Raw genomic sequence first — 27,317 nt, forward strand, 5'->3', positions numbered from 1 at the left:
ACGTCGGAGGACCCAATCCCCTCGAACTATTGATTTCAGCAAGGCCCAAATTCTCCAATTTATTCTCTCCACCCAGTGAAGCACTGTGTGGTGTGAGAAGGCCTTTTGAACACGTATCCTAAAATTCTATTTCTTGCCACCACTAGGCTTGCCTGAGGAACTCGCTATCCAGCGGATTGAAATATCCACAAACAAGGAGGACAGATCCTGTGCAAAACCGGTGACCGGCCTAGCTGATCCAATCCCGTGCCTGATGTGCTGTTCTTCCTAGACCAGATCCAATCCATGACCAAAACGGACGGTCCAATTTAATAACTTATTTTGTGAGTATTAATCGGAAGAAAAGTGACCTCTAGTATCTTTGCATTGCCTTATCCCAATCTCAATCCATCCTATGTTTTAATTCAGAATCATAGTCTTGTCAGAACCTTTCCTGCGCTGATTTTTCTCATTTGTTTTATAAAATCATAAGTCATTGGAGATTTTGAGTAAGAAAAGTAAATCCTAGAACGGAAACTAGAGTATCACACGTGAAGGGTTACGCTGGCCACGTAACTGGAAATTGACGAGTGACATTCTCTTTTTCATAGTCATAAGCAAACTCATCTTTCATTGTCAAAGTGCATTTCCGTTTCCCATTCTCGCGCCTAATTTACAAAAACGACCTTTACTAAAACCTGTATAACTCCCTCCGTTTTTCAACTCTTCCTTGTACCTGAAATCCTTAGCTATCCATAGAACCCAAAACCGCATTGCAAAACAGTGCGATTCTCCCATTATCCCGATTATCGCGCAAGGAAAAGTTTGCCGCGAATTACAATTCCGAAAAGGTTTTTACACGTGTGAAATAGCTTTAAATTGTTTCCGACTTGGACTTTGTGATTTCAAATGCTTCCTTGGACTAAATCATTGTTTGCGACTGTGTGCAACTGTTTATAGCGGCTCCCATAGGAATTTACAACAATTTAAGTATTTTTGACCATATTTGGTGTTTTGCCCAGTCAATTCTAAAGACAATTTTAAAGCCAATCTGACAGCTGAAATGTTTTTCTCTTGTGTTTGAATGGGGAAGGTGGGACTGACATTCTGTTTGATTTGTGTTATTCCTGAATACCTGCTCTCTCCTCACATTTACTTAATTTTCTATTGGGGGGTTGAGGGGTGTTGCAGGGGGAACTTCTAACAATAGTGCCATCTGTCCAAACCAACACAAAAGTATTCTTTTCTGTGCTGCATCTGTTTTTGTGTGCACATTCCTTGATTCATAGTGTATTAAAAATATTATTCTTTGTTCTGTCACCCCATTGGTGATTGTTGTTTACCTATTAAACTATATTGTGATTCCATTTTAAATACATGGTTCAGTGTGACCGAGATGGGGGGGGGTGGTCTTTGGTGGAGACGGGGGCGGTCTCAGAAGAAGGGTGTGATATGAGTGGTATATCGTTCAGAATATTGAATTTATAGAAAAAATTAACAAGGATTTCAGTTGCGCACTACATGCTGGGCGAGCCTTGGGTGTGTGCCAGATTGAAATCACTTACAGTTCATTTATTGACAAGCATTTTCTTTGATGTTTTTTTGCTGAAAACACATCGAAATGTTTTTCTTTTTTGGGGTGGCCCCCAAAAACTCCCCTATTAATCACTATTCCTGACCCACCCTTTATATACCCTTGCCGACAGCCCCCTATTTTTTCTGGTGGGTTTTTTCATCTGCCAAGTGAGGCACAGCAAAGAGTTTATCTGGCAGGGGTAGGAGTTTGAGGGGGGCAGAGACATGGGTGGGATGTATTGTAAGGTACGTAGACGAGCTTGGGGTATATTGGTTGTGCTGGTCTAGAGCTAGAATGAGCCCACGCAGAGCAATACTTATAATTCCAGATAAACAGTTAAGTATACAAATATACAATAGTTTATTAGGCCATTAAAATATAGAGTAGGCAAGTAAACCCTTTAATCAAATATTGCCACACCAACACTTAACACCCGGTTTCAAAATTGAGGGGATCTTTGAGCTATTTAGCTCCTGCTTGTGGCCTAGAAGAGCCTGGCTAGCTTTGTACCAACAGCTAAAAAAGGAGTTACTTTTAGCTCCTCAGGCCAACTGATGGAAAACAATCATCTATGTGAATATTACTCTGTGCATATGGGACAATCTTGAAATAAACATAAGGACACATCTATACAACATTTAACGCTCAAGGGGTCATAAATTATGGACAAAATGATACATTAGCATCTTATGTGGAAGTTATGTTTGTGCAACGCTATGTACTAGCTCCTAGTCCCCAGTGGTAGCCCCTGCTTGCTGGTTATTGCTAGATACCCAGGGGCTGCTTTTAGCTCCTACTTATCCAATCTTAATTTCGATCCCTGAAATAGATATATACATTCAAACCATTTGATTCAATGACCAGTGAAGTAAGTACCCATATGCAATTAGAAATAGAAAGAACACTTATGGATAATCATACAACATCTCCCTAGCTCTTATAAATTCCAACCCTAACATGGTTTGAGGCCTTCTGCCCAAATGTCACCAGTAGATACTTCACAGGTAGGTTTATTAAGAGATTGGCAATGACAGTGTTTACGATTAATAAGAGTCAAAAAGTTAGATCAGGTTCAGTTAAGTAAACTAACTCAATCCCAGTCCTTAAGATAGTCCTTGACCAGGCCTCCACCAACCAAAGTCAGGAAAGAGTGATTTAGAGAGATGACTTTACACCCAAGTAAGCCTAAAGAGAACAGGGACTTGTGAGACAGGGGGTTTAGTGAGGTTTAATTTCGGTTGGTTGTGGTGCTTAGGGATCAGTTCCAGACAGCTTCCAGTAGAAATTCCCACCTCAGGACCCCTCAGGAATTGAAGGCGTGTTGCAACACGAGTCACCATGGTCAGTTGGCGACAGGTGATCTTCAATGGATGAACAAAGGAGTAGGGCCAGCACAGCTTCTGCTCCTTTGTTCATCCATCGAAGATCGCCTGTCGCCATCTGACTGTGGAGACGCACACTGCAACACTACTTAATTTCCTGGGGGCGTTCTGAGGCGGTCTGCTCAACAGAAGTCCTCATTTTTCCTCATTTGGGCGTTCTATTGGAAGCTGTCTGGAACCGATTCATAAGCACCCAGGCTGTAAATGTATTAGCAGGCGTCTAGTTTGATAAACTGAACAGCCACCAAATTCCAAGAATGCATTCGGAATGGCAACGGCTGCATCGAGGTAGCCCAGGAGAGAGATGGTCAGTCCACTGGTTGGTCCACAGACACTTCTGAAGAATCAGAAGTAATGGATCCTCGTGCAGGGGCAGTGACAGGTTGTTCTCAACGGTGCAGGGTTCAAAGCACCGAAAAGGGTCTTCTTGAAATCAGGACAGAAGACCAGGGCTTCACTGGGACGGCAATGCAGTCAATGCTGCTCAGCTTCCTGGATCGTCCTCGGGCCGTCAGCGGCTGCATTTCTTCATAAAGGTCTTGGCTCTAATGATATGTGGAAAAGCTGCAGGAGCGCTACTTGTATTCAATAGTTGGGCTGGGTGCATGCCCAAGTCCACATAATGGTACGGATCAGCAGAATTCAGATATGCAGTGGCTATCGAATCATGGGTAGCCACTGGCCACAACGAGATTCAGTCACCAGAGATGGGGATTGCAGTCCCAGCCTCCTCCACACCCACACCTTACCCTGCAGAAGCAATAGGTTTTCCCCAAGAAATAGTATTCCATGTAAGGTATTTCCTGACATGAGAAGACAGGAAGAAGGCCAAAGAACAATAAGGCCAAAGACCAAACATATAAAGAATAGTAGCAATTTGCAGTAAATGCAAAAGTGCATGAGCAAAATCTAAAAAAAAAACGGTAAAACTATCACTGCTACCTGTTAGGCAAGATTGTATGCAGTACCCTTTGGGTGCACTACAACAACCCTGACCTGGCAATAGGAACCCAACCTTCGGTATAAGTCTGTACTACACAGGTTGGTAGTGTGATTGAGCAGCCAGGCTTATCTCAAGAGGGGTCAATGTGAGCTGTAGGAGAGTTACACAGAGGTGCACAGTGACAAGTATTCAAATAAATTCTTACACACAAGGTTTCTTGAATAAACAATTAATTTATCATTTAGAGTAAGCCTTCTTCAGAAGGGGGCAATATAATAGTAACACTCGAATATAATTCACAAAATACACACTCTTACTATTTCTAAATCAGTAAGTACCCTTTTGGGATGTCCCACAGACACAATTTACACCCTCAGGCGAATTCAATAGCTAGGGTGCTGGGGACATTAATATATCACTGTTGCATTTAGAATATTCTTGGGATGTCAAAGGAAAAGATTATTAGAACATACAAGAGGCCACAAATATTCTTAAGCAGGCAAACACTTTGAGATCCTCCAATAAGAGTCTTTCAGTGTAACAGGCTAAGCCAAAGTCGATGGGCAAGTGTCTATATGGGCTAAAGCACTTCTTTGCAGGTAAGTAAGAAAAGTCTTTGCACAATGTTTTAGAAGGTTTTGAAGAAAAAGAAGAATCAATGTAGGGTCACAAGCTGTTAGACTTGTGAGCGCTAGAAGATGCAAGCAACTCTACAACAAGAGGTACCTTCGCTCAGACTTTTACAGTACCCTTGTATTGAAGAAAAAGTGCAGCAGATGATTTCTGTTCCTGAGCAGCTCTGCAGATCTCACTGTTCCTGGGCCTCAGCCGTGGGGACAAGAGGGAGGACTTCTGGGAACTCCTGCACTGCAATTGGACGGTCACCACTCGCAAACTTCAAACAAGTGGCTGTTCGGTGTTTCAGCTCCTTGCGTCTACCGCAAATAGCAACACTGTGGTTCCTGGCTGTCGAGATGGGCTTTCCTTGCTTCTGGGGTCCCGCACTCTGTTGAGGGGACACATGCTCGGTCAGTCCATCTTCCTGGGAGCCCGGAGGATCTTCCTGGAGCTCTTGGCCAGCTTAAAAGAAACGCACATGAACTGGTGTTCCTCCCCCTGGCTATTCAGTTTCCAGCAGCAACTCTGTGGAAATTCAACCAGCTCCAAGAGGATATCCAGGTGGCTTACTTTGGAGTTGATTGGTCCCACCAACTCTAAGGGGGAAGTCATCCTTGCAGGAGCCTCTCTGTCGTTATGAATTTGGTGTGTCAGCATAGCAGCAGGGCTTCACCTGGCAAACCAACGGTCCAGGAGTTGCAGCAGGCGTCCTCTTCAAGCTCTTCTTCGGATTCCTTCGTCCAGTGGTCGGCTCTGCCTTCCAAGCCAAAAGTCTCACCCTTTAAAGCAGCTTGCTCCCATTCATTCCAGCCCAGCTCTCAGTCACCCAGCAGGGTAGCTGTCCTTGCCGGACAGTCAGCCAGCCAATCACCAAGGAGTGCATTTGGGTCTCCTAGGAGACTAAGCACAGGGAGTTTCGGAAACCTCCCTCACTTCCTGCCCCCGCATGACACCCTGGAGCCAGAGGCGGGTTTCACTCGTGAAGCCCGCCAAAGACAAAATGAACAAAGGGACCAAACCTGGTTTGGCGCGCAGCGTAAATCTCAAGAAGGACCTTTCCACAAAGAAATGGCGAAAAAAGACGACCAGGCCATTTTGACAAAAATGGCACCCCTGGGTGTTTACCGTGGCTGTGAACGCAACCCGCTGTAAAATCCCATAATGGTAGTAAAAAGTAAACCACTGCCACCAGCCATTCATCGAGGAAAGGGTAAAATATTATCCATCCAACCACAATCACTGGGTCCAGCATTGCCTTGAAGACAGGAATAAGGCTTCAAGCATTTCTATGATACAAAGGGGTAGAGGAATTTCAAAAAATAAAAAGGCACTTATTTTTGAAAGATCTTTTCTTTTTCAAATGCATTTATTTTGAAAAATAATTTTTTAAGTATCCAGTGTTAAGTCCTAGTTAATCATTTTGATTGCGATCACAGGATACAAAATCAGTTGGCTCTTAAATCTGTGCAGTAGGCACTGCTCATTTTTACATACAGTGATTGGATATCACATTAACTTACCGAGTCACAAGAAAAGAAAAGAATAAAAATGGAAACACTTTTTCTTGCCCCTCTTCACAAACTTGCATCCCAATTACGGTAGCATTATCGGCAGTGGCACTGAACTGCGTTAGTACATCTTGGTGGCAATCAGATTGGTAATCATGGACTAGATGTCTACAAGTGGCAGAATCAACTGGTGATTGCGTTCAGTACCTGAAAGTTGTGGTTCTACGGATTTGGTGCTGTATCCTGGTGGGAATAAGTCTGTGGCTCCTTGAAACCCTTCCTCCTCTTCTACACACTTCTCGTATATGAGCGCCGGATCTTAATAAAAAAAAATTAAAAAAAACACATTGCTGATTCTGAGACATTCATAGCAAATACTTTACCTTTAAAACTTATTGGCCATCTGGACTAAAAAATGTATGTGGAATCCTCATCTGATAGCATGCGTTTCCTCATATTTCTAGTTCATGTCAAGGTGAAACATGACCAGGTAAATTCATCCACTAAACAAAGTCAGACTGTTCAATTCTTCCATGGCATCATAATAGCACGTCAGCAAGAATTATGCAACATACCGCCCCTAAAATAAGGGGTCCAGCAACGAGTCTCACTCTCTAAAACAGGCAAATATTACCAACAAAAACAGAGCAAAAAAAAATCCAACAAAAATAAGAGACAAAGAACGCATATAAGGCTGCAGTCTTCTTTCACCCACACCATGGTATGTTTTGATAAGTGACAGTAGACCTGTGCCACAAGAAGGAGCTTGTTAAGGTGGATTTCTAGAATCTGGCTTGGTGGACTGGACTGTCTAAATTGAATTATTGTGTGCCATACTGTGTGGACTCATTGAGGACCCCTGACCCCACTCTCACACTCCTAAAACCAAGCCTTGACTCCTCCATCCATGCACTGTGACGAATCTGGAGACTCCGCCCCTTCTTCTCTAGGAAGAGCTGTTGGAGATATTTATGAGACAACAATCAGTAGTAGGAATTCTTTCTCTGCCCAATCAAAAGTGCCAAACCAGTTTTCCTTTTATGTTCAATCTAACCCTGCCTGTGACTCATAGAACCGTGTAGATCCCTCACCCTTGTGCCATAGATAAGCCAAGAACCAGGCCGATGTATGATATATTAATTAATGAATAGGACAATTAATATTTATACAAATCAGCGGACACACTATTTCCTCTGTGGGAGAACACAAAGCTTCAATACCAAGAATTCCCTTTTTGGGAATAGACATTAAGAAAAGATCTGAAATTACATCATATGTGCGTTTTCACTATTGGGGTCTCATGTAAATAAAATACAGATCAAAGGAACAGCCAAATCTTCTATCACACACAACATTCCCTTAATGCCAAAATGATGCAGCACCGTACAACATGACAAGATCACAAGCTTGGCACAATATTTTATGAAGTTTCATTTAAATAATATGCAACACCTTTCTTATGCAAAAACATTATCACACACGCAGTGCTCTGTATTTTCGATCTCCTTGCACATTAGGCAATGCCAGCAGCGTTGGAGCACAACAGACCTTTAAAACAAATAAATATATATATATATATATATATATATTGAAGAATTTCACTTCTTTCGGGAGTCACTTTCTCACTCTCTGTAGAGTGTGCTTTTCAAATCAGGGGATTCGCTCTAATTTAGCAATGCATTTTTCTGCCCCAGCAAAGAAACCCAGATATTCAGCACCCCTCTGTTTTCATGCAGGGTCTGAGGAGTGTTGAACAGGTAGGAATTTCGTTTTGACAAGTACACCCCTTCCCTTTAGGGAAGTTTGGGGTTGGCAATGAGAAATAGGGGTACCCAAATGCATTAACAGACTAGATCTTTATTCACGCTGGAAACAATATTGTTGATTTCTAATTTCAAAAAACTCTCCCCGTTTCACTTGCTAAAAGGGGAGTTAATTAAAATACTAAGGATCTACTTAGTCTATCCACCCAATCAATAAGGGAAGATCTAAATCAAACAGATTCCCACAAGACTTGGTTTGGTAGGACAGATTAGTTACATATAATCTCTCTAGGTTTCTCACTCACGGAAAGGACAGGTATCTGGTCAGATGGCCCTCCAGGTTCAGTCATGGATACCTCCAGCCTCAATCCCTCTAAGATTTTCATATTTATGATGAATCGTCCAAACATGTGTCAACCCTAGAACCTTTTGCTTGGACTTGGTTATTATTTTGCCTTGTCCCTAGGTGAAGGGCAATCTTTTTCCCCTCTCACCTAGTCTTTTACTCTATTAATGGGTGACCTTTTTATGTCTCTTAAGTGCGTGATTGGAGTTAGTTTCCTATAACTTTGGACTGACTAAAGTACTATAGCAGCACACAGGATTTTAAAGGCAGTGGCTTCCTTCTCTGCAACCGAGGATCCTCCGCCTGTGTGTGTCAGGGAGACTTGCACTCTTGTTTAAGTGCCGACACAGAAGACTACTAAAAAAAGGGTGAGACAGTTTCATGCACAGAGTGTGATGATTTAATGCAGAATGAAGTTGTGTGGTCTGATGTTATGAATATGTAATGATGTAATGTTGTATTTTCTATGGGAGCATCCTATTAAATGGGCCATAGAGAAATACACCTTGTGTACACAAGATGAAACCATGGGATGGATGAATCATGAAATGGCTGTGTAATTTGCATTCATCTTGGGCGCATTGCGTTAAGTGGTACATTATCAATGCAACCTTGTGATCACAAGAAACAGACGCTGTGAAAACAAATGGGCAGTTCTTGCACTAAAGGATGTTGTGGGTTGCAATGTTGAAAGAGCCGTTCAGAATTAGAAAAACATGTGTCTCCTCCCCTGGAAGGTACACCAGGATGGAGTTGATGATCAAGAAAGGCTTGGGGGTAGTGGTTTTGCGCAAATGGCACAAATACCCTGCCAACAACCCTGATTTGCAATTCCTAGTGCATGGGTCTTTTGATCTAGAAGAAATAGGATATTTAAGGGAAAAGTTAGCCGCTAAGGGTGCCAAGGCCATTAAACCCCTGCAATGGGAAGCATATTAACAATGGGAAGATTTTGCTGGACAAAAATCTATGCCCGAAGCACAGATTAAAAAAACATAAGCCACAATCCGAGAAAGATTGTGCATATGATAATAAAGAGATGAAAGGGTTGGGATGAGGGAGACCGTGCAGATATAATTAGAATTAAGGGTGTGTATGTGGCAAAGGCTTGCATCTCAGACCCAACACCCACATCAAAAGTAATCAGAGGATGAGACAGACCCGTTGTTAGAATGTTTAATGGTTAAAAGGCCTAACCCATACCCCTATCTGGTGATAAGGTGCTCTCCTCGCCAACTAGTGCCCACATGATTACAACCCACAACACTGAAACACGTAAAGGCTAGTGTTGGCATGGATCAAAAATGGGGTAGAAAGAATAGAACAAGCCAAAGTGTATGTGCCCCAGAAACGAGATACTCTTATATTTGCAATGGTACAAAAGCTATGCAAACAAACGTGGCTGATACATATAAAGGTGAATGAGAAGGTCGAAGTGTACCCCCTCCAGAGTGATCATGAAGACATACAGCAAGACATCCAAGAGTGTAAGCTTGATTCAAGCTTCTGTCCTGCAATAGTGTCAACATTTTTATTATGGATCATAAATGCTCCATCAAAGTCTATGGTAACTGAAACGTTTTCCATGAGAGAGGTGCCTGGGTTCGATACTGATAATCCAACACACCAGGTCCGTGTCCCCTGGAATAGGATAGAGTTACTTTTACTAAAGATATCCAGATAAAAGTATAGAGAAAATGGAATCCATAGCTTGTGCAAATTATCAAAACGATGTTGATTGGTTCTTAGTTGCTTATTATAAATATCTGATTCTCATAATTGTCAATTCAAGCTGTTTTTGTTAAGTTCTATTTGAGCATAAACAATATTTTCGTATATTCTTCAGTTCAAGCAGTGTTTTATTGTCCTCAGATTACAAATATTCTTCAATTCAAACATTACGGGTTAATTGACCATTATTGTCAAATTTTCAACAGTTAAAGCAATACTTTGTTATCCTCTTTCAAATTCAGAATGCTGTGTGCAATAATGGTTAATCTTCAGAAGTTCACCAAAATGAATATTCCTTATAACATGAGTTGGATGGTTGCTAGCAGCATGTAGTGTACTGTTGCCGGCTGTTGGATTAACAAATAAGGTGGTTTGAATAATGTAATTCTATACATAAAGTTCCAGGTCAAGAAAACTCAATTCCGTTGTGCTGCTATTCACTGTGAATTTTTAATTATAGTTGTTGCTATTAATATAATTGAAGAACTTCATTAGGGATTCTTCATCACCTTTCCAGATTATGAGAATATCGTTGGTGTATCAACCCCAACCCTGACAGACCGGGTTCTTAAAACGGGTCCACTCACGTTGGGAGATATAGATCAGATGTTTTCATGCATTTTGCCAGCAGATATATTGCATCAATGCAGAATGCAAGACAGTTTAGATCCTGTCATAAAGTGGGATGAGTTGACAGAGGCAGCGAATAAAAGGGGAATTGACAGGAAATAATAGCTCTACCAGCGTTGTTGATAACACGTATACAGCAAGTGGTACCCTGCATGCAAATGAATTGGGATAAATTGACTGCCAGCAGGCAGAAAAAGGGGAGTCAATTGAAAAATATTTTGCACGAAAAGAAGAAGCTGTTATCCCGTTGGAATGGAAATTGCTATGCGAGAGGGACAGAAAGCCTTTGGTTCACACTTTGTAGAGGGATTGTTACCTCACATCATACGAGTCCACTTGGGCAACCCAAAGTGCTGCATAAATATTAACCATGGCTAGGTATTAAATTGTCAAATCAGCTGCAGTAATGCACAACAGGACCCCATTCTGCTAAAATGGTGAGCTCCTTTTTTCACCATTTCTGGTTTGCTTGTTTCTTAGGCCATTTTAGGTGGGAAAGACCTTAGTTGAAGTTTTATCTTCTGCGGGAATCCTTTGTATTTCCCGCAGAGGCTCATAGTGTCAAGGCAGGAAGTGAGGGGGGAGTCCAAAACTCTGCAGCACTCTGTCTTTCACATTGCCTGAGGGGAACCAGTTCCCACTGGGGGACTAGCGGTCATGATTGGACAGCCAGACCGCCCGTTTCTGTAAACTGCAGGGAGAGTTTGCAGAAGTTGTCCTGTAGTTCTTGATAAATACTCAGACCCTGGTTGCTATGGACAAATCGACCATTGGAACCAAATCCAAAGAGGAAGATTAAGAAACAACGGCTGTAACCATTTCCAGCGACCAGTGATCTCACTGTCTAACGGGAGCCTGATGTAACCCTTCCTTCCAAGCGACCTGGGGACCTCAATGCAACAACGCATACCCAGAGGCTTGAGAAGACCCGGAATACAAGCCACCCCTTGACATGCTGTGACTTAGCTGGGCTGTAAACTGCTAATACCAGGGCTGCAAACCGCCAATACCAGGGGACCTTGAGCATGAGTGCAGTGCATGGGCTTCCGATGTCCGAATCCTTCTGAAACTTTGGCGGACTCCTGCTGGACCTCCAGAGACACGATTCAAATACCTGAAATCCGCTCACCATAGTGTAGGACTGACAGAGTGAAGAGAATCTGACTGGCGATATTCGTTCTTCATCTGGTTCCTGTGAAAGGGCGCAAAATCCACAGAGCCGTGAGAAGCCTCGATTATCCTCTAGTGGAAGCCTTTTCTGATGACAACTGCTGCTGCAAGTTCCCATCCAAGGTTAATTTCTTTCATCACCAGACCGAGAATCCAGGTACTGGGTCCTGAGCTGCTGCACCTTGAAGCCATCCACCCAGCTCTTTTTTCTCCTAAGGTACTGTGTTGGCTTGGGTAATACTTACCTTAAGTCTTGTGTAAATCCTGTGAGGCTGAGTTTGTGATTTGTGTGGCTGGACGTTTGCTCATACCATTCACCCAGGCCTAATGCTGGGTGATGGTATGGAAATCATATAGGTAGACTTCTGTGAAGTCCCTGAACACTTAACTCTAAAGCTAATACTTACTTGAAGGAGAAATCCTCTGGAACTCAGACATTCCTACAACGGAACCCATCCTGATCTGCCTACAGCTGGCTCATACACCACTGGTGTCCCTCTCCTGCCTCTGAGAAAACTCATGCTATAGACTAGGGAAGGACTTTAAAAGACAAAGCTTTTCTTTCCCTGAATTGCTTAGTGCATTCTACAATAGTTAGAGTGTTCATATTTATACACGAGTAGCTTAAGGCTCCTCCAGCAAGTATATTAGTTACCTTTCTAGCTCTGAACTGTGTTCTTAAAGGTAATACCGGTGGTGTAACTGTATCCATTCAGGAAAGAAGAAAGTTACACATGTTGCAAGATAGATTTGTAACAGGGTTGGTGTTTTAAGTGATTCTATAATTGAATAACACTGTACGATCTGACCAATAGGGTCTACTACCCTTGAATTACTTGTAATCTAAAAGTAACTAATCAGGTCGTATTCCCCCAAGAACAGCAGACTGCTATTTTGGATGTATAATTATTAGGTTAGACTCAGCTTGACTTGCTTCTCTGAATAAGGTTTGTAAACCATAGGCTTTGTGTTGGTTTTTATATATGTGTTTATAACTTATGTGAAGAGTACTTACTGCCTCCAGATTTATCTTGGCCTACTTGTATTTAAAATAAATCATTATTTTTACAATACTTAGTGTATCAGAGTTTCTTTGAACAATATGTATGTTACAATTTCTTTGTATTGACCTACAGCCCTCTCTCCCTCCTAAGATAAGCCTGGATGCTCTGTTCATGCTACCCCCATCTCAGGTGGTGCAGACGTATACTAAGAGTTAGAGATTCTGTATTGTCTAAGTTGTATGGTTTTATGAAGCCCTTAGTTGGACTTTTGAAAAATTGTCCTAACAATCCCCCTTTGATCAGCCTCTCCTAGTTTGGCTGCCAGCCAGCTTTTAGTTCCCTGGTTTCCTCAAGAAATGTTCTCAGTAGTTCCAACTCCGATATCAGACAGTTTCCCCAAATATCATCGTGTGTCCTCGTATGAAGCGATAATCACAACCCAAATTATTAAAATGAGGATGTGCCAGCTTATTGGTTAGTTATTTGGATGGGACCACTATTGTGACTCCCATTACAATGATTGCTTCCTGAACTTACAAAGCATCATCCCTGTGAATTATATGACTCCACACATATTTCAGTTTTGCACTTAAAACTACAACATAGTGAAAAAATATAAATCTAACGATATTCATATATTTGGGTTGGTCTGATCATGCAAGACGCAATGAGATGCGTCTCGTTTCAGCACCATGTCACAGGTTCAAATGACAGATTTGGATGCAGCCATCTGTTAACCTAAGCCTGCCATAAAGTCATGTATATTAATTCTCCCAGTGATAATGGATCATCTGTTGCTCATCTTTAAGAGCAGAGAGGGTTGCCCCACCATGCTCATGGGAAATCCCTCTGGGACAGGTCTATCATCATCTCTGAGCAGAGACCACAAAATTGAATTTTCTTTTCAACGATTATTCAGAGTTCAAACCATGAAGCCTGCCTTTATTTACACAGTTGTTTAGCACCTCAACCCCATAAATTCCTTCCTGGTCAGTGCTGTAGCTTCAAAGAGATTGACTTTCAGACAGAGAGCCGAGCAGAGCTTCACCCTTGCATCCGATGGGGGGAGGTAAGCAATGCCTGGCTGGACTTTGAATATCCTGAGAAAATGTTGTTTAGGGCTGAACAAAGCGATTCATCACGCACAGAACACTGGTATTTTTAAATGTTACAATTTCTTCACCCAGGAGGCCTTTGATCTATTTGTTCATCTTTACATCCTAAAATATATTCACAATACTCATTTCCCATGCGTCCTTTCCTCTAAGCTGCAAAATTCAAACACTACTATAGTAACTGTTTCTGTTTTTGCCAAGTTACACTTTAGGCCTCAGTCACATGCAATGGAAAGTAGTTTCAGGGCTTTGGCCTTGTCACACGAATATAGGGATCATTTAATCTTATTTCTCAGAACACACAGCATTTTGATGTGGCAGTTCGAATTCCCCTCCGCAGTGTAGTTTAATTGTTAAACTGTTCCTTGTTACAGGCTGCAGAATTTACACATTTCCATGGTCTTTCGATTTCAACAAACCAACCAGCTTTTTCAAGTTTTTTGCAGCTGAAATGAACTGCTGGCCTTTTCCCCACCAGTCCACAGTGTGCTTTCCAGTTACAAGAAAGTATTGCTTCATTTTGTTTTGGGGACGCATTTGAACTCCACAGATCCCCCCAACTTCTCTTATCCTTGACCGTAAGCCCAGGGACTGCATCTCTCCAGCCCTGAAAGCTCTCCACTGGCTCCCGGTGAATGCAAGAATCAAATTCAAGACCCTCTGCATCATCCGCAAGGCTTTCTGGGGGTTAGGACCACGCTATATTCAACTTTCTCTCTGTAAATACCACCCTGCTAGAGTCCTTCGGCCATTCAGCTCTAACTCTCTTCAGGTCAAACATTTCTCCAAGCAGATGGTGGGCAGTAGACCTCTTTCTTTGGAAGGAGCCTCCCACTGGAGCAGCCTCCCCGCCCTTCACAGACTTGAGCTGGTTCTCCTTAAGTTGAGGAAGATTCTCAAGACCTTCCTTTTCTCCTACTCCTTCCCTCTCCTGTGTCCTTGCTTATTCCCCCTCCTTCCCCTGCTGACAACTGGTTGCTGCTCCCTTCTGAGTAATATAGGGCCTGGACCCACCCTTGACCAGTGTGCCTCAGCACCCTCCCCTACCAGCACTTGCCTTTGGGTACCCTTCCCTAATCAGACTACCGAGTCTGGTCCACCCCCCTTCCTTGCACTATTGACACTCATCCCACCCCCCATTGCACTTGCCCACCAGGCCTCATCGTGCACTTGTACTCCAAGCCCCCCATAGCACTCAAACAGCCCCTGGAACACCTTCTTTCCTGCATCTGCCTACCCCCCCTTTAGGTTCGCCCCCCCGCTATGCCCCTCCAGCACCCCTGCACTTTGTGTTGCTGCGCTTGTACAATCCGAATGTCACATGGCCTAGTAGGACTGTTTATTGTTGTTTTTATCCTCCTCTGTTCCCCTTCCCCCTTAGTCTTATAGCGCCTGGAAAAACGTTCTGTTGTATAGACGCCATACAAATGTTCAATACATAAATTATCATAGTTTCACTCCTGGGAAAGTGCAGGGAAGAGTGGGGCTGTCTCACAATTTGCGATGGAGCATAACCCGCTCTCTTTTCTTCTTCTTGGAGTGGGTGATCTGGTCTCCACCTCCTGATTTTGGGCTCCAGGGGTATGGTAACGGAACCCCTCCCTCTTTTCCTTTCCAGCATCCCAGGCTCCTCTCAGGACTCCCCCAGGCTGGAAAGAAGGAGCTATTGTTCTAAAGAGAGTAGTATAAAGAATTGTTAAGTATTTTTTTTTAAACCTTTATTACCCGGATAACATTTTAGAACAAAACATTAATTTTGCAATCCCAGACAATGGGGCTCATTACAAGTATGGCGGAGCACAAAAATTGGCAGAAACTGAATTATCGCTACTTTTCCTGCATCACCATACTACGAGCATGGCATTGGAGTAGGGGATTTACTTCCAGGATCATGCTGGATATAAATCCTTCCACCTTCTGCTGAAAATCGGCAAACATCTGTGGAATTAAAAAAATGAGTCTTTTTGGTCAAGGGACTATCAAAAATGGGTATTAACTCGGCCACTGCCACTTGTAATCGGGTGGAACGAAGTGGCGGTAACAGTCATTCCATTGAGAGGCATTCCGATGGATTACTTCCAGAATAACTCCCAACTCGTAATGAGGCCGAAAATATTCATTGACAATCATGATTCATAAATTATTATTTGAATTTCATTACTCACTTGTGAAACATTTTAATTGCAATCCAGGGTTTTGATATTACCTTCATTCCTAAAATGGTACACTGGCTCCAACTTCAGTGAGCTCCTCAATCACTCTTAGAGCTTGTCTGGGAGGACAGCATTTTAACTGATTGATATGCACCAGGCAACAGGTGATATTTTGTCAAAAATTTCAAAACTACCACGCCAAGATGGAAGAAATGTCCATTCCGTGGTCTGGTTTCTCTGGAAATTGTACAGGTAAACGTTGTCACCCATCTCATACTCCTTTTTCATGATCTTTAATTCATAGTACGATTTAATTCCTTCAGCCAACTTTTCCAAGTTGCACTGTGCAAACGCGTGCTGAACGTACCTTCCTTAGGTTCTCAATGTGCTCACCATTGGTGGATGTATTTATCAGTATCTGCTCCAGAGCATCAGTCCATAGAGCAGATGCAGAGGTAACACCCCTTTTCTTCCGGTCAAAAGCTCAAATTGAGACATTTTAGTTGCAGAAGAGGGTGTAGACCTACTAGCCATCAACATCAACAAAAGCGGGAATCAAATGTCCCAACTGGGTCCAGAGTCAACCATGAACTTCTTCATTATGCTTACAATTGTCTTATTTTATCTCTCAACCCCTTCGCTCGATACCAGGAGGTAGGCAATGGTGGAGTTTTCTTTTTACTTCTACAATCTCCCACCTCTTGGTCATCTTACTGGTAAAATGACTTCCTCAGTACAACTCCATCATTTGCGGGTGGCTGAAGAGAGAGAAGGTGTGGTTGATTTGAGCAGGATACATTCTACCCACTTTGTAAACAAGCATGTTACAGTCAACATGTACTTGTTTCTTATAGAGGAGCGAATCAATGGCCTGATGAAGTTTACTTGCACATCTGACCAAGGCAGTGTCATTGCCCTTTTGTGCAGTGTAGCTCTGTGTGTGGGGGAATTCGGCTAAAATTGCGCACATACCAGGCACCCTTTTAAATATATGTTGAGGTCCTGGCCCATGTGTGGCCAGTATGCAACCCCTCGCAAGATTTCCAAAGTCATGTGTAAACCCCTATGACCGGCAGTGGCCGCATCATTGGTGCGATTCAATATTGGGCTCCGGAATGAGGTTGGTAACGCCCATTGGTCACATCCAGATAGAGATCTCCTTACCAACAAACCGTCTTGGATTCAAAGCATTTTGGAAAATGTCATCAACGCCCGGAGATCCTCTTTACCGGGATATTCTGATTCTGTTAGAGGAAACCCACAGGGTCTTCAATGTGTCCAATAGTAGGGTCATCTTGTTGTGCAGTGATCAATTCTGCATCTGGGGCATCTTTACTCCAGTGAGCAGTTAAGGGTTCACTGTTGGCACGAGTTGGCACGAGTTTGACACCTGGTCACAGCTGTGACTTGGATCTCACCCAGCAAGGATTCCGTAGCTATAGAAATCCCCCTGTAGAGCTTGGTTTTTAGCCAGCTGGTCAGCCAGGTCGTTCCCAGTTTATCTAGCTCCTCTATTTTGGAATTACATCTTTTTCCGACATATGGTCATCCCCTTAGAGGTCACCAGATCATCAATCGACTGAATCAGTTTCTCACACTTAATGGTGTGTTGTTAGCACAAAGAATGCCTCTATTCTTCCAGTTTATCAAGGGTTCGACAAACCCATTGCTGACATAGTTTGAGTCAGTGATTATCACCAGTTCTTTGAGTTGGTGGCGTACTGCAGTGAGGATGGCTTGATGAACGTCTATCAACTCTGCCACTTGATTACTTTGTTGTCCTATTTTGTAACCAGCAGAGGGATCTGGGGTATCATGCATCGAAGCATTCCCAATGCCAGCCACACGTTTTTTCCCAGTTATTGGCAACATGGTAAGAGCACCCATCCACATAAACGGTGGGTATCCCCTGAAATGTTTCTTCATAGACTGTGTGGGGAAGTTAGGTACGACTCCATATTATCTTTGGCAATTACAACCTCAAGACCGTTTCCTTGGGCACAATCATGCAAGTCAGCAAATCCTTGCACTAGAGGGATCTTCTTGTTTTGGCCATATCTGACCTCCACAGGAAAGACTTGCATGGACATAATTCAGGAAGTAATTCTGGAATTACATACATTCCCTGCTTGTATTGTGTTGTATTTGTAAGTACTGCAAGTGTTGGTGAGGAGTCTCTACAATGATGTGCTACTGGACAGTAGTTTTTCAAAGTTCATGCAGTTGCCAGGAGTGCCTTTTCACAGTCATTGCATTTTTTCTCCACAAAGGACAACATTTTTCTTTCGTAAGAGATCACTGTTGATCTTGACGTGCTTTTGATATAATACCACCATTAGGCAAGTATCTGAAAACCCTTTCTCCAAGAAGAACTCCTTATTCTATATGGGGTAAGCCAAACAAGGAGCTTGGGAAACTGCCTCAGATTGATTCTGGACCCCTACGGCCTTAAAAAAATGGACCATGGGTCCGGTGACCTCTGCATAGTCTTCAATGTTCTATTGGAGGGAACCGGCTGCGCAACGCTGATGCAGCCGGGCGCCGCGGGGCAGAGACCATAAGGAGCGGCTATCTGGACGCATACACGAGCAGAGCATAGGCGCAACAGACTAGAACTGTACGACACATTGTAGCGAAGGCAGCGGGTGCGCCGCAGGAACGTGTAGTTACATAAGTAGCGGCGGATGCTTGGACTTGGATAAGGAGTTCGGGACGGCCTTGCGGCAGACGGGAGCACGCGAAGAGTGCGAAGTCGAGCTGGTGGAATGACCATTGGGATTCCAGCATAAAGGGCAGCTGGGGCCGAATGGCGGCTGCTCACCAATGATGCTAGCAGTTGTTAACTGCGAAAACGGACACTGATGGAGGGGGTCTTTCTCCTAAAGATGAAAGGGACTGATGGGTACTCTGTGGTGCCTCAGACAAGTAAATGACCCCAAAAAAAAATGAGCTAGGAAGTGGGTGCCACCATAGAAGAGCACTATATACAGGGCTGATCCTAGTTAATGATGACACAGGAGGGACAGCAGCGGAAGCAAGCAGTGGCGTGAAGAGCACAAGGAGCCCAAAAGATGGGTGATTATGATGGAGGAAAAAGTAGTCTCCAAGAAGCAGCAAGATAATTAGAAGCGTGGGAGGACACAACCCACCCGAACACAATTTATACAGGGGTTCCTCGAGAATAATTACCCCAGGCTTGGAGTGACACACTGGTGCTACATCAAGACAGAGGAGCAGGATTGATACGCCAGAGACCTAAATAATAAACAATCCACGATGGGAGCATTCGCAAAAACGCAGAAGTCTCCTGCGGCGACAACGCCCAGTGGCGCGACTGCACCTGCGGAGAGCACCTTAGCGACTGAAAACCACCAGATATTAATGGCTATAACAGAGCTGAAGGAGTCATGGGGGATAGCGATGGCAGACTTGCGAACTTCCTTGGAGGCTAAAATAGACATAGTAGGCATAGAAGTTACCCTGCTGCAACAAGATGTTAGGACGCTGGCAGAGAGAACGAGCATCCTGGAGAGTGCGGTGAAAACCAACATGGACACTAGCACCAACAATGCAAAGGAGGTTCACGTACTGAAGCAACAGGTAGCTAACATGGAGAACCGTGCGGAGGAAGCTGAAGGGAGAGCAAGGAGGAACAATATCCGCGTGGTCGGACTGCCGGAGGGGGAGGAAGGCCTAGACCCTACAGACTATGTGGAGAACTTGATCTTGCAAGAAATAGGGGCCGACAAACTCTCGCAAGGATTCGCGGTGGAGGGCGCACATAGAGCCCTCATGAGGAAACCGAAGCCTGGGGCCCCTCCTCATGCGATAATTGCAAAGATACTGAACTATAGAGATCGCAAGAAGATTTTGGAGTACTTTCGTAAAGGGGGAACGATTGAAAGGGCCTCAAGCACCATCACAGCGTATCTTGACTATACAATGTTGGTCCAGAGGCAACGGTACAGCTATGTGGCAATCAAGAGGAGGTTACGCATGGCCGGAATCAAATGCATGCTTCTGTACCCCGCGAAATTGAAAGTGTTGCACAAAAGCAGATGTTCTTTTTTGACACCCCGGAAGAAGCAGCGACATGGCTGGACCTACAAGGTTGCCCGGAACGAGATGCGGAGCAGGCCCAAGAGGAACACGATAAGTGACTGGGATATTGTATTTATATTGAAATGACGCAGAGCGGGTACCCCAGCAGTGACTATGATAGAGATAAAGATAAAGGGGTGCGAACGAGTAAAGCTGATATTTGGCTGTGATATCTCTGACCTTGATGAACTTAATGGACTGGAATATAGAAGATCGAGTACACACACATATTGAGTAGCAATGTGTGGTTGAAGTGAACAGGAGCGGCAGGACAGAGGCACCCTACCCTCCCCCCACCCCGAGCAATAGTAGTAGTAGCTGTAGGATAGCCATTAGGGCAACCTCACCCTGCTGAGCTTAGAGTACAGGCTATAGCCGGAAAGAGCTAGATGCGGGGGTCCCTGAGATCCAGGGATGGAGCTGGGCAACAGTTGGGGGGGGGGGGGGGTGATGTTGGGGATGGGAAGGGAGGTGGGGAGGGAGGGGAATGGGGAGTTTGGCGTGTGTTTGGTTAAGGGGAGTTTAAACTGGGGAACACGCCTACATAGAATGGAACTTAGATTTGGACTGCACCGGTGGGAGGCGGAACGGAACTCTAATGAGTCATGGGGGACCTTAAAATAGTTACCTGGAATGTCAGGGGGCTCAATAGTTATCTAAAGAGAAACAAGGTTATGCTATATCTGCGTAGGCATAAAATAGACATTGCACTGCTGTAGGAGACCCACCTGACACGGGAGAAGATGGATACGATTGCCAGGAAGTGGAAGGGAGTTGTGGTGGGCTCATCATATTCTGCTTATGCTAGGGGAGTGCTTATTTGGGTGGCAAAACATGTCCAATTTCAGCGGTTACAGGAAGTAGCTGAGACGGGTGGGAGGATGGTCATATTGAGGGGATTGGTATAAAACAGGGAGATAAGCATTGTAAATATGTACGCCCCGAACCAGTACACAGCGGCGTACATCAGAACATTGTGTACTAATTTGAGCATGTGTATGGGAAGCGCAGTGATTTGGTGAGGGGACTTTAACTGTGCACTTAACCCGAGGGTAGATAGATCGGATGGGAAGATGGATAGACCCGCCTCAGCTGCTAAACCGCTGCAGACATTGCTGGGCGACTTTGGTTTGGAAGATGCATGGAGGATGAGACACCCCCAGGAAAGGCAATATTCGCATTATTCTGCCCCGCAGCAGTTATATACAAGGCTGGACTATGTCTTTACTACACCTGAGGTAATAACAGATTACACAAAGAGTATAAAGCAAGGGTCCTTTCGGACCACTCGCCCTTGATCCTCGGATGGCAATACTGCCCCCGAGAGCAAGGATTCCAACATGGCGCCTACGAGCGGAGGCACTGAGAGACCCCTTTTTTAGGGAGGACATGAGGGAGGAGATTGTAAACTATTTTGAGACGAATACTGGTAGTGTGGACTCGGCAGGAACACTGTGGGAAGCCTTTAAGGTTGTGATGAGAGTGGTAGCCATAGCAAAATCTAAAGGTCTGCAGGGTGGGATTCTGGCTGATCTACGAGAGACGGAGGAGAAACTGGAAGAGGCATTGAGGGGTGGAGGGAGCGCTAAGGAGGAAGTGGAATTGATACTCAAGCTACAGCAAAAATGCGCGGCGTACTAGGATAGATTGTGTAACCTCAACTATAAAAAATATGTAGAGAGACAGCATGCGGGAGGGGACAAACCAGGAAGGCTCTTGGCGTGGGTATATAAGAGCGAAATCCCGAGATCTACAATTAGAACTATAACGAGGGAAGACGGTAGTGTAGCGGACACTCCAGAAGGAGTCAACCAAGAGTTTGCAGACTATTATAAAATATTATATGGAGACGATGGCAAGAGTAGTCATGAGACGATAATAGAAACATTGGAGGACTTAGGATTGCCAAAGTTAAGTGTGGACGAGAGAGAGGAGCTAGATGCACCGATTACCCTGGAGGAACTAGGGGAGGTGGTGAGACAGTTGCCCACTAGTAAGACCCCGGGGGCGGATGGACTGCCAAGTGAATTTTATAAAGTATACATAGAAGAGGTTCTCCCCCCCCCACTGTTAGAAATGCTAAACTAAGCATTTGACATGGGAAGATTGCCAGAGTCACTCATAGAAGCGATTAGAATACTGCTTCCCAAACCTAATGAGCCTGGGCATAGCTGCAGCTCCTATAGACCCTTGTCAATGCTGAATCAAGACAGCAAGATATTGACGGCTGTTTTGGCAAATAGATTGAAGAGGGTTATTGGTAGACTAATACACCCCGATCAGACGGGTTATGTCCCAAATAGGAACATTTCTAACAATCAGACGATTCCAACGAGTTATTGAGTTTGGGATCGAAAACGCAGCTGAAATGGCAATTATGTCCTTGGACGCAATAAAGGCCTTCGACTCGGTCAAGTGGCCATGGCTGCTTGCGGCCCTGGAGTGCTATGGGTTAGGGCCTGGATATATCCAGTGGGCGAAAATACTATACAGTGAACCGCTGGCTAGAGTCAAAACAGGATCAGTGATATCGGAAAGATGGCAGCTTTGCAGGGGCACCAGACAGGGATGTCTGTGGTCTCCAATGCTCTAGATACTGGCCCTGGAACCCCTAGCAATATACTTGAGACAACAATATGATATTATAGGCATTGAGGTGAGAGGAGAACATCATCTGATCTACCTGTACGCAGATGATATGCTGCTGTACTTGCGGCACCCGGAAGAAAATCTCCAATATATTCTAGAAGAAATGGAGAGATATGCGGGGTTGTCTGGTATAGCGGTGAACCCCCAGAAGTCTAGTATGTTCCATTAGGTGGGTATAAAGGGATTCTATTGGAGCAGTTACCTGTATTACAGGTACCATGGGCGGCAAGTACATTTCAGTACTTAGGGATAGACATATATCACACAGTGGAAGAGGAGCATAGGTGCAACACGGAGGTGGCCTTTAAAAAAATTGAAAATTGCATGCGATGGATGAGGTTGCCCTTAGCAATGATGGGGCGTGGAGCAATGCTCAAGATGGTGGTCCTACCTAGGCTCCTGCACTATTATGGGAACATACCACACCTGATACCCAAGAAGTTCTTCACCAAACTGAATAGTATGTGCAGGGATTTCCTGTGGCATGGCACGCGAAACAGAGTGGCACTATGGAAGCTACAGAATTTTTACGAGAAAGGGGGGGATAAAACTGCCTAACTATGAGGTTTATTATGTAGCGAGCCAACTACAGTATGTTGCCAAATGGCTCTCTGATGAAGAGACCTCTGAATCCAGGCTGTTTGAACAAGATTGTGCCCCATTTTACTTGAAAGATGATTTGGGTACCCAAGGCAGAAATGAAAGGGGGCCCCAAGATGATGACACTGGGGTGGAAGATGTGGCGTAGGGCATGCCAGATGATGGAGAACCCGTCTCCATGCTCCCCGCAGGTACCACTGGTTGCATTAACAGGTGGAGATGAACAGCTAAGCATGATAATCAGAAACCACTGCGAACCGGTTGGGTTAGCAACAATGGGAGATATCTGGTGGGAGGGATCTATCATTACCTTTGTGGGGCTGAGAGAGGAAACTGGGTTGCACACAGGCCAGTATATTACATATCACAGAATGGTGCAGAGAATTAAGAGAGCATGGCCCAAAATTGTACTGGAGGAAGAACCAGATGCTACCATAGATATGATATACGACATAGAGGGGGGCCATGAGATATCTAGAATATATGAGATGATGATGTTTAAGGTATGGAAGGAGGTCACACACGTTGAGAAAAGATTGGGAAACGGAAATAGGAGCCCCGATGGAGGATGGGATGTGGGAACGGGCTCAGGGGTACCATAAGAAGGTATCGAGGAATGCAAGATTGAAACAGATACAACTGTATATTACGCATAGGGCATATATGACACCCCAGAGGATATCGAGGTTTGAGAATACAGGACGGCAAGCATGCCCCAAGTGTGATGAGGAGAATGCGGGTATGGTGCATATGTTCTGGTCATGCCCGGTCATTGAACGCTTTTGGAGCGAAGTGGGGCAATAACTAGCGGAGAAGGGGGTCAAGATTGTAGTGGACACAATGTGGGCCTGTTTGTTGGGGGGGGATCCCAAGATCGCAGAAGCTCAAGCATGTGAGTAAACTGAGGGATTTGGCATATGTGCTTGCAAAGAGGAGAATTGCTATGGGGTGGAAGACCTGCCACAGAGCGCGAGTGGAGATGTGGTGGAAAGATTGACAGAAATGGGCGGAGGCAGAAACCATGGTATGGCAAGAAGCGAGCAGTGCTGGGGGGAGGAGGAAGAGACAGAGACCCTGATGGCCTGGAAATCATTAATAGCAGAGCTGTTTGGGTCAATACGAGACCTGGCAGAACCCATGGAAGGAGAGACTCTACCACAAGATGCAGAAACGGAATGTGTAAAGTAATAGGCTCGGAACAGGGGGGTGTGATAAGGGAAGCAGTGGCTAGAAGTAAGCAATGTACAATGGAACTGTTGATATATACACTGCCAGTTTGGTTTGTATTGTTTGTTTGAAATTAATAAAAAATGTTATAAAAAAAAAAACTGTTCAATATGCCCAATAATGGCCTGTAGATGCCAGGAATTGAATTCCTTTGTTCCATGATTGCCTATTTGACTGAACGCCAAGCATGGCCACTTACAATCATACCAATAGAATTGCGAGAGCTCTGGGCTGTTGTCACATTTTTAGCCTTCAACGTTAATACTATGGGTTTATGGGCACTATCATGGCGATTAAATGACCTGGAAACTATCAACCTGATGCAATCGCGGACGCGCATTAGTGCATAATCAATCCTGGACCTTCCATTTGGACCCCGATATGTATGTTTAGCCAGCTGGTCTTTTGAAAGGTGCCAATTACATGGCTCCTAGTTCAAGATTATATAGTTTCAACCACTGTGGTTCTAGGACAACGTTTTCCTTCCAGATGGGGAATAACCCAGGCTTTGTCATGGTCTACCCAAAGCCCATCCAACTCCCTCAGAGGTTCCATCTCGACATTAAAATCCCCCATAACAGTGAACTGAAAGCTCCCGGGATTAGTGCACTCCCAACTGGTTTGACACTCATGTTAAGTGGTAATGGTACTGGGCACTTTGTCATTTGGTATATTATATACATTAAATAATAACAGGCAACAACCGTCTGAAGTTCCTATCACCAATTGATACAGGTCAAAAGAACCAGTATTAACCTGCTGAACCACCCAGTCGAGTCCAGCTCAACTGGGTGGTTCAGTTCCCACGTGTTCTTCTCCTTTGTCCTTTATGTGGCACGACATATATCCTTGAATTTCAAGCTGTTCCACCGCCCACGTTGCTTGGAGGCAGATAAGAATGGCCTTATACCATCCTGACATTTGATTTAATGAACCATTTTATTTTGAACTTTTAATCTGTTGACTGTGTCTTGCTTCAGGATGCCTTCAGGAGGGGGTGGAGATTTGCCAGTCTGCCTACACTTTTTTCTTCCCTCATTTTTTTATGACATCAGCAATTGGTCTGGCCCACAAATGTTATCCTGAATGTTTAAGGCCCTATATTTAGGCCTTTGAATGAGCTACCAGAGGCAGTATCAAAGGCAGTTTTCTTGCATATACCTTCTATGGGCTTCCTCATTGGGGCTGTCATTTTATAAGCCAAGATCTCCTCGGTGCTTTCGAGCCCAGAAGCATGCATTTTATTACTGCATAGGTCCCCCACCTTTTCCCTTAGACAGCTCACAGAATCCTTTAATTTGTAAACAATGTGCTTTGAAGATGTACAATCGGCGCCCAATTCTGCCAGATTAAATCCTCCAAGGCTTTTACAAATAGGTTTTATGGACCCCTAGCCTTTTTTGCACCAGTTTTAATCGAAATGCGCCTTTTGCAAGAACCTAAGGGGGAACTGCTTAGGGTCATGCTTAGCACCATACTTCGATTCTTGATGCCCCTCATTACCTTCTCCATTCATTTCTATTTCCCCTATAGATCCTAGAACATTTAATTCATTTAACACCAAGAATCTGTTTAGTGGAATGAAGGGAGTAATCAATTCCCTAACATTATCCAACAGTTCTAGTATTATTTGATCAGAATTTTAATTTTGAACCGGAACTAATGTTTCCCCACTATCATCACTAATCCAATGCTCAAAAATAGATGGCACTATCAGCTACCTGTTGGCAAAGCTGGGTTATCCAAGCTTCCTTTGCCAACAGGTAGCTGATAGTGCCTGTCTCTCTCTTGATCAGCCCATTTTATTTCAAATGCATCCAGGGATTCATTCTGGAGACCACCCACATTGCCCCTCAAGATCAGACTAGTAGAGGTAGAATTCCGAGTACTTGGGGCTATCTCACCTATGCCTAATAGATTATCATCAGTCTCAGCAATTACATAGATGGACATGATAGAATTTTTTTGAGGGGCTAACTTGTCACCTTCAATATCACACATGTGGCTACTAATTTCTGAGATTAGCAAATTCAGTTCTTGAATTGTCTGAAATATTTTAAACGTTTTTTTAGAAACTTTCCCTGGAAAGGCAGAGGCAGCCGCCTTCCTTTTTGACATTGCCAAAGCTCTAGATGGTGATCCCAGCCAGACTAACAGGTTGGGACAAATTAAGACACAAGCTGACATATAATGGATTGGGTAATAAAACTATCTAAAATTTTAAATTACACTGAAATAAAATTAAAACCATAGCACAGTGTAAAAAGACTAACGCTAATAATGACAATAATGCTCAACGATGTCAAATATAATATATCCAACAGTATTCAACAGAAGACTTAACCAGTAGCAACAATCGTATATATAAGATAGCAGCAATACAATGTATAAGATAACAGCAACAATGTGTGCAAATGCATGCAGTGTCTGCACAAAGACCTCTGGTACATTGTAAAAAGACTGGCAGCAATTCAATATATAGGATAGCGGCAATACAACATGTGCAAACACATTCAGCGTGCGTAAAAGAAAACAATCCAAGAACAGTGAATATATCGAATGCAACATTTCGAGTTCAAAAGGTAATCCAATGAGCACTAGCTGTATTTTGCAAGGACTAGGCACAGGAGCAGGGAACACCAGATTGGTTCGAGGGGCACCCAGAGTCCGACCTCCCCACACCCCATTGCTCCCTGTGCTTCAGTCCCAGATGGTCAACTGTTGTAACCTATCCAATGAAATCGTCATGCAACTATTAAGCAATGTAGTTCAACGCAGGAATGCGCAACATTTTCGCTTTCCCGAATGGCTCAATACCCTCT

The 27,317-nt window shown here is 44.0% G+C and overlaps 1 protein-coding gene across 3 annotated transcripts in view; it reads right to left on the reverse strand.

Moving 5' to 3' along the window:
• Positions 1 to 27,317, reverse strand: part of RAD54L (RAD54 like) — a 454,404-nt gene that overhangs the window by 137,726 nt on the left and 289,361 nt on the right. For all 3 annotated transcript variants that reach the window (XM_069642281.1, XM_069642283.1, XM_069642282.1), the window contains one exon: positions 6,214 to 6,324. In XM_069642281.1, coding sequence (XP_069498382.1) covers positions 6,214 to 6,324 — 111 coding nt within the window. The remainder of the gene's footprint in view (positions 1 to 6,213; positions 6,325 to 27,317) is intronic.

The sequence above is a fragment of the Ambystoma mexicanum genome, chromosome 1q (genome assembly GCF_040938575.1).
Source record: "Ambystoma mexicanum isolate Mex_15411 chromosome 1q, UKY_AmexF1_1, whole genome shotgun sequence".
NCBI classification, from domain to species: Eukaryota; Metazoa; Chordata; class Amphibia; order Caudata; family Ambystomatidae; genus Ambystoma; species Ambystoma mexicanum.